At 39.1% G+C, this 18298-nt stretch overlaps 1 protein-coding gene across 3 annotated transcripts in view; it reads right to left on the bottom strand.

Moving 5' to 3' along the window:
• lin54 (lin-54 DREAM MuvB core complex component) overlaps positions 1-18298 on the bottom strand; it is an 88087-nt gene that overhangs the window by 16093 nt on the left and 53696 nt on the right. For all 3 annotated transcript variants that reach the window (XM_043695198.2, XM_043695199.2, XM_043695203.2), the window contains 2 exons: positions 15996-16098; positions 3562-3699 (listed from right to left, as the gene is read on the bottom strand). In XM_043695198.2, coding sequence (XP_043551133.2) covers positions 3562-3699; positions 15996-16098 — 241 coding nt within the window. The remainder of the gene's footprint in view (positions 1-3561; positions 3700-15995; positions 16099-18298) is intronic.

The following is an 18298-nucleotide window of genomic DNA, read 5'->3' as shown; positions in this document are numbered from 1 at the left end:
ACACTCAGTGTTATCTCTCATTGTCGAGCACAGGAGCAGGGATGTGTTGTTACCATGTATATAGGACCTTGGTATATAGCACCTACAGTGCCTCAAGAAAGCACAGCAAAGGCTCACCAGGCTGATTCCGGAGATGGCAGGACTAACTTATTAGGAGAGATTGACTAGGTTAGGATTATATTCATCTGAATTCCAATGAAAAATGTGGGGGGGTGGATTTCAAAGACTTACAAAATTTTAACCGGATAGGGAGGTTGTTCCCAATGGTGGGTGTGTCCAGAAGCAGGATCACAGTCTGAGGATTTGGGGTAGACCATTTAAGATGATGAGGAGCCATTTCTTCACCCAAAGCATGGTGAGGAATTAATTACCACAGGAAGTAGTTGATGTCAAAATATTAAATGTATTCAAGAGGCAGCTTGGGACAAATGGCATCAAAGATTATGGGCAGGGGGGCGGGGAACAGCAGGATTAGGCTACTGAGTTGGACATGATGAATGGTGGAGTAGGCTTGAAGAGCTGAGTGGTCTCCTGCTACTCCTATGTTCTATGCTGATGCTGCAAAGTAAACAGATAAGGTGATTGGAGACATGTAGAAATGTGTTAGACATGACTCAAAAAGGCATTCATGTACACTAAAGGAATATAAAAAACTAAATCTGGACTACCATTTCAAATTAAACAGAGTTTGTCAAACTATTGAAAGGTAAATTTAAGACTGATAACAGGAAGTTTCTCACATGCAAAACAAATCAATATTTGTGATGGACTTAAAAAAACCCAAGAACTGCAGTTTCTGCAAGTCAGAAACAAATTAGAGATTGCTAGAAAAACAGCATCTGTGGAGAGAAAACAGAATTAATGTTTTGGATCCAGTGACCCTTCTTCAGAACTGAAGAACAAAACACAGTTCCTGCCAGACCTACTGAGTTTTACCAGCAATTTCTATTTTTGTTGCTTGTCATAGACTGTCTGGTAAACTGGAAATGAAAACCTGAAAATTAAATCTAAAACAGAATAATAGGTGGGGAAAATGTGCAGTTTTTTCTGGCTGGCTAGATTAAGATTTAAAATAGTCTGCCTGCTGAGATACTGGCATTCCTGCTCCTGAGAAATATCAATTAGCTCATAATTATATTTGAATGGTGAACTTGAAAGCTGCAGAATTCTGTGAATTTCAACATCTGTGTCTTCAATAAAGATGGGGCTGGAATTTTAGGAGCTGACCTTCGTTGCAGTAATAATGGTATAATGATAATTGGCAGTTATTCTGAAAGCTATGATTACTTGAGATAAGTTTGCATCCAAATGGTAACTTCAGCTGGCAGGAACTTCAAAAGCATAGCATAAATGTTTCTATTTGTGGGGTAGTACATTTGAATTTTCAAATTCATTTGATCAGGTTCCACACAAGAAGTTATTACGCATCAATTCTGTATGACTGATTCCTTTTTCTGAAGCTTTGAGTTTTCAAGCACCCAGTCAGGAGTGACATCTTCCCACCTGCCTACCACATCAATCCATGGGTTCATGGTAACTGGAATAACATATTAGCATGAATTGAGAATTGGTAATTGGGAAAATAACAACAAACTGATCTTTTTCAAGCTGGCAATCAATGGAACAATGTAAGGATCAATGTTACAGCCTCAGCTACTCTCAATTTATATTAATGACTTAAATGAAGAGAAATTGTATCAGCAAACTTGGATGCACTAAGTGAAATGGAAAAGTAAGCTATGAGGAACTGAGAAGTGCAGGAGGGAAGGTGGCAAATTGAATATATTCACATTGGTTGGAAAAATGGATTTCTTCCAAGAAAGATTGGAAATGTTTATATTCAGAGGAATGTGGGCATTTTTTTGCACAAATGTCACAGATAGGAAAGCCACAGGTATATCATGCAAAATGAAAATATATGGTATGCTAATGCTTTCTTCAAAGGAATTGATGTAGAAGGGTGAAGGTGTCTTACTGCAATTACATAGGATTTAGGTACTTGGAGAACTATTAACTGATGAGGATATACTTGCCATAAAAGGTGGTGCAACAAAGTTCGTTAGACTGATTACTGTGATTAAGGAATCAAGTAGACCTGGTCTATATTTCCTACAGCTTAGAAGAATGAGGGGTAATCTCACTGACACATATAAAATTATTAGTGGGATTGATGTGGTAGACAAGTGGGAAGATGCACCCCTGGCTGGGTACTTAAACTCAAAGCTTCAGAATAAGGAACCAGTCACTTAAATTGAGGCGAAGAGAAATTTTTTCATTCAAAAGGTTATGGACTTATGTGAATCAGTCCATAAAGTTGCAGATGCTCAGTTGAGTTTATTCAAGCCAAAAATCAACAGTTTTTTTGGACACTAAGGAAACGATAGGTAAACATGTGGGAAGATGGAATTGATATAGAAGATCCGCCATGATTTCAGCCTGCTCAATAATGGCCAAATGACCAAACCTTGCTCCTATTTCTTAGGAGAAAGTGAGGACTACAGATGCTGGAGATCAAAATAGAATGTGGTGCTGGAAAAGCACAGCAGGTCAGGCAGCATCCGAAGAGCAGGAGTGTTGATGTTTCAGGCATTTGCCCTTCGTCAGAAATTAGGCTCATTCCTGACGAAGGGTTTATGCCCAAAACATCGATTCTCCTGCTCCTCGGATGCTGCCTGACCTGCTGTGCTTTTCCAGCACCATATTCTCGACTCCTATTTCTTAGTCTACATTCACATGTAGACCAAAACTAGGGATCAAAAATACAAGATAATCAGCAATAAATTTAACATCTAAAGAGTTTATAAATGTGGAATTTACGATACAAAAGAGAAGTAGTAGATAGCATAAATGCATTTGAGGGTATACTGGCTAAGTTGAAGAGGCAGAAAAGGAGTAGTGGAATACACTAATAAGATAATGTCAAAAGGCTAGTACGAAACTCACATGAGGCATAAACTTGGTCTTGAGTCAAATGGTCTGCTTTTCTGTGCTGCAGATGCCATGTAATATTGATGAGTGAGTATTTTTTCATAAATTTTAGAAAGAGGAAATGTATGGACAAGACAGAAGCCAGAGATCCTTGAAAATTCTTTCATCTTTAGATTGATTGGTATTTGATAACTTCGTTCAGCAACAGCTAGAGATTGCAATTAGTTAAATCATCCCTGGTCTCCAGAAGTTTAGAAATCAGTCAGGAGTTTCATCTTAGCCCTGTCAATCCTGTATACATTTAGATGTTGGGTCAAGCTAAGTTCCAATTTAGCTGAAATGTCTGTTAGTCAAGCAATCCATTAATTTCACACAGACTGTGTAACATTTGAGGAAGATGCCCAAGAGTTGTCAGATTGAATACCAGAAGGCAGTAGAAACCCAAGAAAAGAAGAAGGATGGAGAAGAACACATTAGTACATTTAAAAAATAGTCAATCTATAAAGTCTTCTGAGATAGATTGAAATTTGTAACCTTGGGCATATAATGAAAGACCTTTACTCTGTGGCCAAGTAATAGTTTACTCAGTTTCAAATCTAAAAGTCCAGAACAATATCTTGCCATCATGCTTACCTCATAGCATTCACAGTAATTTTTCAGACACCCTGATCTTTTACAGTTACATCCTTTGCTGTGTCGTCTATCAGATTCACCTTCCTTTCCTTTCCCAATCTTAGGTTTAAATGCTTCTGGATTTCTGTCAAGACATGCCTAGAAGAGAAGACAACTTTAGGGCATTTAGAGATCTAGGTTTAGAATAAGTCGTCAAAAATGAACATAACATTATGCATTAGCTCTTCTTTAGTTTAGGTTTTGTGGTCAGAAACAACTAAAATCACAGAAAACATGGCAAGAATCTTGCTCCAGTCAGATTATTTTGCAAGATAGCATTCAGCTAACTAGAGAAAACTACCAACCCAAAAGTTCACACACAAACTGGATCCAAGATGTTATCTTATAACGATCCTTGTAAACGTTTGGCTTTGATAAAAAGTGGAGAAAGAAAGATGGCTTTCATAACATCAGAATATCAAATCCAAAAAAAAAGACTGACCACGCCAAAGTCAAATTTTATTACTTTTAATCCCTTATTTTCTCATTACCCATTCCATCTTAAAAATGACATAACTTCTTTGCTGTACCTCTATAAGTTGGGTAATGATCACATTTGGCACAAAATTGTCTAATAAAAAAACTATATAGAAGCAAGGATGGCTGTTAACTTGCACTGCTGTAGAGTTACTCAGAAGAACACCACAAATTGTTTCTGTGTTGGTTTGTGTGATATCAGTTCACCTTTGTTCAGTCAGCATTAAAGGAGAGAATAAATGTGGGAAAAGGAAAAATTGGATCAGGAAAATCCAACAGGATCTCCATTGAGTTGAAACTCATGAATAGATCACATAGATCATGGACAAAAGGCAGCTTGGCAATCATGTTCCTATAGCCAAAAGGCCTGCATGTGAACTTAGGCCCTCTTTTGGTGACCTGGCTTCCTTCCACAGTCACCTTGATTTCCATTCTCTCTGCCCGATGGAGGGGCATGTGACTGTACAGAAGACAACTGCAACACATTACAAGAGAAAGCAATGTCCTAAGCCTTAGCAGAAGAGAATGTTGCTCTGGTGTCATTCTGAATTCTCACAGCAAGGATGTGCAATCGAGGGCAATTCAAAGGCAGATCAGGTGAAGTATCTTCAAAGCTTGCTACTTCTCTTCCAAATAATGATAGCTGACTCTAACAGATTCAGTGCTGTGTAAAGAAGTCTCTCAGTTAGTCCATTTCTGGAGTTGTTCAGTCCAAATGACCAAAACTTTCACAAAGGCAGTTCCTCTCATGTTCACCTCACTATCAGATGAAGGACAATGAGAGACTAGTTTCCTTTTGAAAAGTGGATTTTCACTGAAAAGTTTAACTTAAATCAGTTTCTTAATAAGTTCAATTGGCTGTCACCGTTAGACAGATGGCTACCAAAGCATTCAAGCCACACAAAGAAAAATGGCAGGAGCAGGAACATGTTATGGTATTTCTTCTCCCAACTTCTCTCACCTACATGGGCCTGGGAACCACCATGCCCACCTCCATCCCCACATATCAGACCTAGTTTTGAGATTAAAATATTGGTTTTATCTTGTAAAATGTGGCCATAGAATCAAACCATATTTACAGAAGATCTCCATTCACTTAAAATGGTAAGAACTATTGCCATTACATCCTTTAAATACAAATCCTTTGTAAATTCCCTTTTCTGACTTTTTAAAAAAAAACACTCTGAAGGCCTAATAAATCTAAACTGGTTTGTTAAAAATTCAAGCTTAATTTCTTCTCTAGAGTTTCAAACTGATGGGTTTTCAGATTTTCAAAACAGACTGCAATTTGAATGTTCTTTGAAATAGAAATACAAAATCCATGGGATATCAGCATCCCTGCAAGATTGGTATCTCTAGTCCCTCCCTATTGTTTCAAGTAGCTTGCTGGGCTACTTCAGGAGCTATTGGGAGAGGTTGAAGTCACAAAGAACAGCGATCAGGTTTTCTTAGCGAAGAAATGATAAAAGAACTAGTTGTATTTTTATTACAATATAAAAGCTTTCAGATAATTTTTAATGAAATCAATTTCTAATTCAGATTTAATTTCTTGTTAAAAGCAGAATTATACCCTGAAAGTTACTGGGGGGAGCAACTGAACTAATATAGCTCAAAACAGTCCAGTCATTTGGATTACTAGTCCAATAATTTAGTGACGACACAACACTAAATATTTACACAAAATAGACTAATCAAATATAGAAACATAACAGAAGGGCATTCAAACTTGCAAATCTTTTTTGCCACTCAATAGAATCCTGGCTGATCTTCTACTCAACATTATATTCCTTGTTTTTCTCCATATCCCTTGTTTTTCGCCATATCCCTTGATGTCTTTAATATCTAAAAAATTATCAATTTCTTTTTTGTATACACTTAATAGTGGAACCATCACAGCCTTTAGTGGAACAAGTTGCATATGTTGACCACCCTCTCTGTAAATAAATGCTTCTTAACACGATCCGAAATGGCCATCCCCATAACACGACACAGTGACTTCTGAATCCAGACTCTACAACCAGGGGCAACATCTTCCATGCATCTCATCTTTTTAGTCCTGTTAGAATCATGTGTTTCAATAAGATCCCCTTTCTTTTTTCTAAACTCTAGTGAATACAGACCCAGTTGAAGTAATCTCTCATATGACAATTCCACCACTTTTGGCATTAGCCTAATGAACCCTTCACTACCCTCCCTCTATGGAAAGTGCATGAGATATTCCAGGTGTGGTGTCACCCATATAACTGCAGTAAGGCATGATGGCTCAGTGGTTAGTTCTGCTGCCTTACTGCACCAGGGACATGGGTTTGGTTCCACCTTTGGCCGACTGTGTGTGGAGTTTACACATTCTCCCCATGTTTGCATTGGTTTCCTCCAGCTGCTCTGGTTTCCTCCCATGATCCAAAAGATATGTAGATTTAGTGGATTGGCCATGCTAAATTGCCCATAGTGTCCAGAGATGTTCAAGGCCATGGAAAATGCAAGCTAGGGAGACTGTGTCTGGGTGGGACGCTCTTTGGAAGGTCAGTGTACACTCAATGGGCTGATAGGCCTGCTTCCACACTGTAGAGATTTGATGATTCCTACTTCTGAACTCAGAATAGTTTTACAATGAAGGTCAACATGCCATTTACCTTCCTGATTACTTGCTGCATATAGCCTGTTTACTTTCAAATGACTGGTGTACAAGGACCATCCATATTTTTTGTAATCCACATTTCCTAATATTTCTTCATTTAAATAATACTCTTATTTTTCACACGGAAATGTTTAAATTAATATTTACCCTTGCTATTCTTCATTGGCCATGTGTTTGCTAACAATCAACTTATCTGGACAGTCCTTGCATCTTTCTCACATCTCAATATTGCATATTGCAGATAAATGTAGCACAGAGCCATCATAAACAAACTGCACCATTCACAAAATTACTTAAGCTCGAATTTTTCCTGAAACAAAAATTGCACTTTATCAGGATGTGCACAAAAATCAATCATGAATTCCCATGTAAAACATACTCCACGACATCATTTACAGGAGCAGCCACCAAATCAAAAACAAAAGAAAATGTTGTAATGAGTAATATGAAGCAATATTGTACTCAATGTATTAGAAAATGCATAAAAGCACCTAAAGTTAAGGAGACAATGTTCATATTTAATAAATACTTCATGTCATAGGAGAGAGTGAAGCAAGCCTTCAAAAACTTGAAAATGATAATGTGAAGGACAACTAGTCAGTATTTGCATGAACAAGAAAACTGTTCCCAACAGTCTTCAGGTATTAAGTAGTTGCCAAGCAGCAGGAATAGAGTCAGAGTGAAACCCAGGATGGGATAAACAGTGATGACTTGAGGCCTAAGAGTACTAGTCCAGTGCCATGACACAGTTAGGTTGGGAGTGGACAGCTGGCATTCAAAAGAGAGAGAAAATAAGGTGTGACATCACAGGAAAGCAGCCAAATGGTTGTTCAGTATTTCTTTGTAACTTTCCCTCTGTAAACTAAGGCATTAGAATAAACCACAAACCAGGAAATCAATAATTTGAACTGGGGTCGAGTATAACAGTAAATGCATTTATAAGAGTATTAAAACTGAGTAACTGTAAAGGGAATGATTAAAATTAATAGTAATGTCACAAAAACATTCTTGTGTCAAACAGTGAATATGTAAAACAAAGCCAGCATGCTGGATTTAGGGGGGAAATTGAGCTACAAGTTTTTCAAAAAGAGCTGGAGAAGGGGATCAGTAAATTGAGATATTGGAGGTTTTCAGATTCTGTTAGTAGCAGGAATTGTCAAATTTCTGGCCGAGAGCTCAGTGAATACCAATGGGGTCACAGATAAGTGTGGAGAGGTGCCTTTAATGAAAGTTTACTCGCAGAGCGTGGTAGTTGTCAGGCTGGTAACAGTGGATGTGATCCCAGCCATTGTCCATGTAAAGGGTGGACCTCGTGCTAAGAAATGACTTGGCTAGCTGAAAGACTACTCGGCAAGAGACTGAGAAGGTTGGTAAGATCAAGACAATTCTAAATGGACTGAGGAAGGATCAAAAGACCTGCAGGAGGCAATAGGGACCATATGAATTAAAGTGGCTAAAGAAAAGCTAACAAATTAAGAAGGGTCAAGCTTTTTTCTTAATTTGTTCACCAGATACGGATATAGCTGGCTAGACCATAATTATTGGCCATCTCTGATTAGCTTTGAGCAAGTGGGAATGAGTTGCATTTTTTCACCACAGTAATCCTTGGTATGTAAAGACACCCGCAGAGCTGTTAGGGATGCATTCCCTGGATTTTCACCTAATAGTGAATGAATAGCAATGTAATACCAAGTCAGGATGGTGTGACTCTTGGAGGGGAACTCCAGATGGTGTTCCCATACATCATCTGCTCTCTACTGCAGATGTCACAACTGAAGCAGCCTTGGTGAATTTTGCAATGTATTTGGTAGATGATACACTCCACTGCTACTGTGCGGCTGTCGTGAACAAAGTTAATATTCAATTTGGTGGACGGGATCCTAATCAAGTAAGCTGCTTTCTCTTGGATGGTGTCAATTTTGTTGAGTATTGTTGAGAGACACACTCATTCAGGCAAGTGCACAGTATTCCATCACACTCTTGACTGTGACATTATTGATGGCAGACAAGTTATGAAGTAGTCAGGTGGTGAGTTACTTGCCATAGAATTCCTAGTTTCTGAACTGTTCTTGTAGCTATGTTATTTACCTGGCTGTTCCAGGTCAGTTTGTGGTCAATGATAACCCTCAGTATGTTGACAGTGAAGGATTCAGCAACAGTAAAGCCATGGTTAAGAGCTGCTGTTAAATAAGATGGTCAAAATGAATCCGTTGACTTTAAAATGACCAAAGCAGGAACAGGGTTAAAGAAAAATTGGCTGAAACAAGAACATCCTAAAAATGACTAGCAGAGACCTGACGTGACAGGACAAACTAAACGACCTCAAAAGTAAAGGCATATCAAGATAGGAGCAATTAAAAATATGATTAAATGTTGCATTCAGTTCACAAGGAAAAGAGTGCGACTAAGACTAGTATTTTAAAATTGAAACAGAACAACTATGTAGGCACGAAAGCCAAGTTCTCTGAAGCAAACAAGGATATTAGAATTGTAGGGAGTGTCAAGTTTAGAAATGCAGGTTCCTTCAGGGTCAACTTGAATATCTTACCAAACAATCTATCTAGAGATGTTGGGACTCAAATCTGGGTCTTCTTACCCATCGAACTGCAGCCCAGTCTTCGAGATATTTCTCATCAATTCCAACTTTACTGTCTGCCAAACTGAACCCATGTCCCCAGAACAATAGTCTTGGTTTCTGGGTTAGCAGACCAGTGACGTTACTACTGCACCACCTTGTGACAGAAAAGGGTCAACCAGAAGAGCTCCTCACTTTTTCCAGGAGATGTGTAGTAACAGGTTTGAATAGGTTATTGATTAAAAAAAATAATCTTACCTCTGATTGGACTGATTAGAAAGTATCAAGAACCGATTTCTACCTTTGAAACCTTGAGAGACAGAAAGGCATATGGGGACTAGAGTACATTATCCCCCTCTTCCACCAAAACTATTTTGTCTTGATTGTTGTGAAACTGTCCCAAATAGGCAGTGTTTGTTGTTATTTGCTTAATTAGTTTGTTGAGCAATTTGGAGGGGGGTTTTACAAAATAAAAAGCAGCTACGTTGTTTGCCATGGTGAGCAGTGCCAGTAATTTGTTTTAGATTAATTAGTTAATTGGGTGATTTTGGTGATTATGTTTAAAAGAAAAATAAAGAACTGGATTCTTGGAGAGAGGATTGATTGGCTGGCTGGAAACAGTATGCATAATGGATCTTTTTCAGATTGGTGGGATATGACAAGTAGGGTCCCACAGATGGGTTAGGCCCTTTTTATTTTACAAGCTGTATTAAAAACTTAGGTTGAAGTATGGTGGTTAAATTTGCAGTTGACACAATGATAGGAAGGAAAGTGTGTTGTGAAAATGATGTAACAAGGATGCAGACTGATACAGATAGGTTAAGTGAGTCAACAAAACCTGGTGGATAGAATATAATAGAAACATTCAACAGAAGGAGGGGAGTTGAGGGCTTTACTTTTTTTTTTAGGGCAGAGGTAGATTGATTCCTTTGCCTAACAAGAATCAAACATTAATTAAGATAGATGGAAATTTGGAACACAACTAGATTAGCCACAACCTCATCAAATGGCAGAGCAAGTTTGAAAGGCCAAATGGCTTACTTCTACTCCTAACATATATGTTTGTATTTAAACGGGGATAGAGAAGTCCCCAGGCAGACAAAACAATATTAAGGAATGAATTCAACTCCACAGGGGTATTTCCGAAACAACAACGACCAAATGTAGCCTAAAACAAGCCATATCAACAAATTATAAACTCTATGCTTGATTACATTTTTTTTTCTGTAATCTGGTAAACCTATCCTTCTCAATTCTAATACACGTGTGCGCAATACATATGAAAATTGGTGCGTGCTTCATTATTTTACTTACATTCGTTTGAGTATAATAAAACAGATCTCTTTGAAGCTCAAGAAAACCTGTGCTATTGGTTCTTTCACGTTAACGGGCATGCAAACAGTTACTAACTGAATTGGGCAAACATCCTTGTTAAGCACAAGCCTTTTACAGTCAAACGAGGATGGGGCAGGGGGGGAACCATTAGACCCTTCCTCACCTGATTGTAATGTTTACAGCAAGCTACTAACTAGATTTTAAAAAGAGGAACTAGTGATTTTTTTTAAAAAAGTCATGGATGGGTAGTTGAGACCAGCTATTGTAATTCCTGAGCTATATAGGAACCTGAATATTTCATGGGTCTTGGGTGAAACGTAAAAGATATGTCTCCATTTGCTTGAACTCGGGCCTTTGAAGCTTGATTGATGGCTGCAGTCACTGTGGAGCAGAGATTGTGATAGTCATTCAATTGTGTGCTCCAGGAGGTGGTCACACCACAGGGGAAGTTAAAAGTCCCACAACACCAGGTTATAGTCCAACAGGTGGTTATTTGGAAACACTAGCTTTCAAAGTGCTACTCCATCAGGTGATTGATGAAAGACACAATCACCTGATGAAGGAGCAGCACTTCGAAAGCCAGTACTTCCGAATAAACCTGCTGGACTATAACCTGGTGTTGTGGGATTTTTAAACTTTGTACACCCAGTCCAACACCAGCACCTCCAAGTCATGAACACCACAGGCAGTGTGTTCAACTGAAAGACAATGAGTGGACACACTAAAGAATAGAAGAGGTGACTGAGGTACTGAAAGAAAGAAGAAAGCACAGCAAAAAAAAAAGTAGAAAGGAGCGTAGTAGCCTGCGACAGCTCAAAGTGAGAAAAATTATTAAGGAGGGAGGCCAGAAATACAGGGGCAGCAACTGAAATAAACAGGGTGTCAAACATTGACCCAAAAAAAAAATGCTGGGAATGCCCGAGCCAAAACAGACGATTCTGTCAGGCGTCAAGTCCTTGCAAGATCAGCACCCAGACAATCGAACCAGAGAGTCCCCAGAATACATTAGGAAGTGTGAAAAGGGCAATTTAACCCTTCCTGACAAACAAGCACTTGATGCACGGGGCAGACATGCTTCAGTATGACAAAAGATCAGCTGTATATTCTGAGATGGAACCAGACTTCCAGGCCAAAGAGCAAAGGGATTGTTGTTAAGCAAGCCAACAAGAACTATTAGCAGCATTTCAAAGTGATAAAGCCAATTAATTTGATACTTCTGATTGGTCAAATCTTGGAAAGTTCCAAAAGGTAGCCAGAAGGGTATAAGAATCCAGCCTGGCAGGAGTTGGGGGACCTCACTATCCAGCCTACCTATAGGCATATTGGGATACAGCAGCAACCACAGCAGCTTGCCTCCTGACCAGAGAGGGAATCAACATGTGAAGAGAGGAACAGACCAACAAAAACTATGAGTATCTGCCAAGTATTTTAAGCTTCTAAAGAAATTAGAAATAGAGTTGTTAAACATCTGAGAGAGACCCTGTTCTAGGCAACAGGAGTGTATAAAATTCCAAGTCTCTTCCCAAGCAGAATCCAAATCCACATCACAACCACTTCCAAATGGCTTCCTCTGCCAAAATGTTTTGAAATCAAAAATTACCAGGTTATAGTCCAAAAGGTTTATTTGAAATCAAAAGCTTTCGGAGCACTGCCCCTTTGGCAGGTGAAGTGAAGACAGCATTCAGGCACAGACTTTATAATCAGAAAAATCAAAAGATCATACAAATGGCATGAGTGGAGTGTCGACAGGCTGAATAATAGGCGTCCAAAGGTGATCAAGTTTCGGTGTGAGTAAATTGTCAAAAGCAGATAACAAGTGGAGGGAATACCCATAATCTGATTAATTGAAGCAGAGATATAATTACAAAAAAATCAAAAATAAGGTAATGTTGGAGATAAACCAAACAACTGGAACAACATGCTCGGGAAGAGAGTTACATTCTGAGGGTCTAACTAAAGTAACATGTAATCTAAAACCGTACAAACTAATTAAGGTAGAGAGATCATAGGTTATCAAGGTGATGGGATCAAAATAGGACAGTAAGGAAGATTTTACAAATACTGAACAGTATGGTGGGGTTACATGCAGCACAACATGAATCCAAGATCACTGTGGAGGCCACCTTCATCTATATGGACTTGATCATCAATTTCTGCTCAGGATTCTGCATTGCTGTGTATCTCAAAAAGTTGCCTTGAGGGATGCTTACCCAAAAGATTGGAGGCTGAACATCCTTGTGCGCTGCAGTGTTCCCTACTGGGAAGGGAATTCCTGTCTAACGATTGCTGCATGGTGTCCAGTCATCTGTTGTCTTAGTGTCTCTGCATGATCACGCCAATGTACCATGCCTCAGGGCATCCTTGCTTGCAACATGTGAGGTAGACAACGTTGGCTGATCACGAATATCTGCCAAGTACATGGTGGGTGGTGTTCCCACGTGATGGTAGTATCCATGTTGATGATATGGCCTATCTTGCAGAGGTTGCATGGCAGGGTTGTGTGGTGTTGTGGTCGATGATGTCCTGAAGGCTGAGTAGTTTGCTCTGAACAATGGTCTGTTTAAGGCTTGGTGGTTGTTTGAAGGCAAAAAGTGGAGGGTAGGGATGATCTTGGCAAGAGATTGGTCGTCGTTGACACATTGAAAGCAGCAAAGAACATGGCATAGTTTCTCCGCTTGGTGGAAGTACCGGATGACGAAGCGTACTTTGCCAGTCATATCTTGTGTTTGCCTTCTTAGAAGGTCATTGTGATTTTTCATTGTGGTATGTCGGGACTGGTGATGGAGTTGAGCATCATATTCTATTCTCATGAGTGCTTCTTTAGGTGTCTGTTGTGTTCATCCTCGTCTGAGCAGATTCTACGCATGCGGAGGGTTTATCTGTAGGGGATGGCTTCTTGAACATGTTTAGGATAGAAGCTCGAGAAGTGCAAATCATGAGGTTATCCACAGGCTTGTGACAGAGTGAAGTACTGAGGTGTCCTTGACGGAGATGTGCGTGTCCAAGAATGAGACTGATTCTGAAGAGTACTCAATGGCAAGTGTGATGGTGGGATAAAATTTTTTGAAATGACTACGCAATGATATCAGTGATTCCTTGTCATGAGTCCAAAGGAAGGAAATGTCAATAATGTATCTGGCATATCGTGCAGGTCGGAGGTCCTGTGCAAAGTAGTCTTGCTTGAACTTGTGCACAAAAACATTGGCATGTTGTGGTGAACGTTTGGTCCACATGGTTGTTGCGTGTGTCTGAGATGAAGAGCTAGTTGTCAAAGATGAAGACGTTGTGGTCAAGAGGAAGTGGATGGGTTTATGACGCTCATGTAGAATGCCAAAACATCCACTGTGACAAGGAATATTCCTGGTTTGACTGGTCTGTGGGTGCTACGTTTCTGTAGGAAGTCTATAGTGTCGGGATAGAAGCTGGGGGTTCCTCATACAGTGGGTTTCAAGATGCCCTCGACATAACCAGAGAGGTTCTCACACAGGGTCTGTTGCTTGATACATTGGGGTATCTAAGTGTGTTTGCTTGGTATATTGGCAAGACCATGCAGATGTGAAGACAATGGATAAATGGACACCATGCAACAATCGCCAGACAGCAAAGTTCCCTCCCAGTTGGGATACACTTCAGTGGCTAAGGACATTCAGCCTCCAATCATCCCATATCCATGATAATGACCTTGGGTTAATGTTGTGCTACATTTGATCCCATCATACTGTTCTGTGACATCTTCCTTACTGTCGGTTTTGCCACCATCACCTTGAGAACTTGTTGTCATCGAAGAGATCACAGAATCCCTACAGTGTGGAAACAGGCCCATCGGCCCAACAAGTCCACACTGACCCTCTGAAGAGTATCCCACCCAAAACCATTCCCCTCCCTATTACTCTACATTTACCCCTAACACATTCCCGAACAATATGGGCAATTTAGCATGGCCAATTCACCTAACCTGCACATCTTTGGATTGTGGGAGGAAACCGGAGCACCCAGAGGAAACCCACGCAGACACAGGAGAATGTGCAAAATCCACACGACAGTCACCCGAGGCTGGAATCAAACCCAGGTTGCTGAAGCTATGAGCCACTGAGCCACCATGCCGTCCACATGATCTCTCCACCTTAGTTTGTACAGTTTGTGATTACCTATTACTCTGGTTAGACCCTTGGCATGCGACTTTCAATTAGCATGTTATTCCAGTCATTTGTATTGTTTCCAGCACCCTTTATTTTTGTAATTATTGATATTCAGCTATTTACACTTTACTCACACCATCTGACACTCTTGATCACCTTCAGAGACCTATCATTTGGCCTGTCGACACTTACTCACACCATGTGTATGACCTTTACATCTCTGATCATTAAATCTGTGCCTGAGTGCTCTCTTCACTTCACCCAATGATGGGGCATCACTCAAAAAGCTTGTGATTTCAAATAAACTTATTAGTACTATAACCTGGTGTCATGTGATTTTTGACATTGTCCACCCCAGACCAATACCTCCACAAAATGTGTTTCAATTTGGTCTGTACAGGACCTCAAGATGGAAAGTTTCCTAAGCTGGGTACAAGTTAGCTTTATTTTTGGACCATGAATTCAACCAGGAGTAAAGGCACTTACTTTTCCTGTTTTGAGTATTTCAACAAATTTTGGCCCGCATATTTCATGCCCAGCTTTCAATGAAAAGAAAATTAGCCACCAAGCTCTTTCTCCTTGAAATGTAAAAGTAAATATATGAAATTCTTACATCACTGCATGACAACATATTCAGTGGAGTTGACTGGAAAAATATTCATCAGCAATTCTATTTCGGATCTGTGCTCCATTGGTTACAACCACATTGAATTATTCAAAGTCATGACAACCAAGTTCATGCACAGCCCCAAAAATCACATCTGACTCAACAGCCAAGAAAATAAATTGTTAATAGTAATTTTTGTTCTTTCTGTCAATCGTCTAATCCACTCTTCTTTTCCTGCATGACTTGTCATTACAAATTCAAGATTCCATGCATCTTTAATACCGAGTGGTCATTCCTCAAATGTGAACTTAAATTATTGAGTTACGGGTGTAGCCCAACCATGATTCTAAACCTACACACATCTGGCAATCCTGTATGCATTGTTAGCTAGGCTCACTGGAGGGAAAAGCAAAAAAATAGTGACAATTGTTGATTCGCAAGTCAAGTTTAAAATGTGTACTGGTGGGTGGGGTAAACAGGATGAAAGTGGATTGGTGAGATTGGCAGACATCCTGGGCAGAAAGAATCCTAAGATTAACACTGAGAACTTTCTGCACTTGTCAGACAAAGCACATTTTTAATGTTGCATCTTTAAATTCAAGAACTACAAGTATAGCACCTCACCTTTATTGCTTTTAGCCGCTCAGCTTCATGTTCCAGATTGTTGAAGCAGTTAGTACAATTGCAGTTATTGCAAAATTCTCCATTTGCAAAACAATCACAGTATCTAAAATGAAAAGGTGAAATTTTACATGAATATCAAATATATTAAGTCCACAAATACATTTAAAACACTAAGGAATTCATCACTGTCATATTGTGTACCATTCCTGAAAGCTTGGAGGTTTAGCTCACATTTTATAAAAACATTGTAATATACGCAAATCAGAGATTTAATAAGGGTGGCTATTATGTATTTTAGGTTTACTAAGTTTTTACGTTGATCTAGTAAAATGAGGCAGTTTGTGTCTGCCACAGTCTACTCAATGCAGACAGCATGACAAGTGATCAGCTTAGTTCCCACAATTCAGCTGTGAACATCAAATTTGATGCTTTCTGAATGATTTTAAGAGGCAGCAGAGTTTCCTTCCTTGCACTCATCTCCCATCTGTCGTTTGGCTAAGGGAATACCAATGGAGTCTGCCTTGGGGTTTCTCCATCATTTCAGTGGGCTGAAAGAATTACTGGCTACAAGCAGACAGGAGTGGTGCTGGAAAAGCACAGCAGGTCAGGCAGCTGTGCAGACTGCAGATCTCCAGCACCTGTAGCCTCCCTTTTGCCTACAAGCAGACAGGGTAACCCCTACAGCTTCCATATAAGAAAGGAAGAAAGCAAAGTTATCATGAAACAATAAACAATACAAATGGTAAAGCACAATGATTATTTTAGCATCAAGTGTTCTGTGCAACTTGCATGCTCTGTGTAATGTGAAAATATTTTGAAAATTGTCAAAAACTGAGTGATGTGACGACCGATTGAACTGACTGCAGCACTAAATTGATTAATTTGAAACCCCTTATTCTTGACATGCACCTAATAATCTACACTTAGACACAATCTAGGGCTCTTTTGGTGCAGGGATAATGTGTCAATCATTGAGCCAGAAGGCCTGGGTTCAAGTCTCAACTTGCTCCTGAGGTGTATCACAACAGGTTGATTAAAAATCATTTTAAAATATTCATTAATTTTTAAAAATAAAAACAAACATACTTTAAGATTTTGGTGCTCAACCTGCTGTATGGTACATTTAACTGTGAACTTTTTGGGGGACAAAGTTCTTCTGGGAAATAAGTCACATGTAGCACTTAAATGATCAAATTTGATATCAGTTGCATATCAACCAATTCATTGGCAAAATGTAGTTACAAAGTGAAGTAAATGATAAGCAAGGGGGTCAATATCATCAGGGAGTTGACAGGAATGTGGAGAAATCATATCAGTCACAATTTTATTGAATGGCAGAGGAGCTTTGAGGGGATGAGTATCCTATTCTTGATTCTAATGCGTTGGCATGTATCTAGACACCATGACAGACACAATGTATTCAAGGATGGAAAATAAATATTCCAGGGTTTACAACATTTGAGAGACAAGCAGAATGGCTAAGGAGCCGTAGTAGTAAAAGATGACAGAAGGTCTTAATAAGAGGCCTCAGATGATCATGAAGTAAAATCAACTTATGAAATTAGGAATAGCAGGAATTAGACAACTGAGGGGAGTACTTTAAAAACCCCTAACAGTAGTTATAACGTTGCACACGGCATTTGCAAGTATTCATTATAGCTTGTAATAGAGGCAATGTGATAATTGTGGTGGACTTGAATCTTGTTTTTGACTGGACAATCACATTGTCAAGGGTGCTCTAACAAAGGAACTATGAAATGTTTTTATAACAGATTCTTGGAGCAATATGATGCAGAACAGACTAGGGATAAAGCTAATCTAAGATTTGGTATTTGTATTGAATCAAGGTTAATTCATAATGTCCTAGTAAAAGGCCTTTTGGAAATTGTGATCCTAAAACCTAGAATATTACATAAGTCATACAATATGGATTGAATTGCATGTTAAGTCAGAAGTTGATGTACTCCAAACACAAACATAAATCTTTAATCTTAAAGCAATTATGTGAGTTTGACAGAAGAACTAGTTAAAAGTTAATTGAATAAGTAGTCTAAAAGCCATGACTGTAAGTGAACAATGGGAAATAATTGAAAATGTTCAGATGTACATCCTCTGAAAAGCAAAACCTCAGCAAATCAGACCCATCCGTGGCTCACTCCAAAAATTAGGATAGTAATGAATTAAAAGCAGCTTTTAACATTACAAAAATTATGGCATCAACATTGAGGATTTGGGGAGTTTTCTGCTCATCCTGCAGTGTATGCATTAAATTATGTGCATGTGTCAAACTGTTCTTGAGAATG

Source organism: Chiloscyllium plagiosum, unplaced genomic scaffold (genome assembly GCF_037043375.1).
Source record: "Chiloscyllium plagiosum isolate Xiang-an unplaced genomic scaffold, Cpla_swu_hap1 HiC_scaffold_1, whole genome shotgun sequence".
Classification (NCBI taxonomy): domain Eukaryota; kingdom Metazoa; phylum Chordata; class Chondrichthyes; order Orectolobiformes; family Hemiscylliidae; genus Chiloscyllium; species Chiloscyllium plagiosum.
The sequence above is the reverse complement of the archived record's forward strand: the minus strand, read 5'-3'. Positions and strand labels throughout refer to the sequence as shown.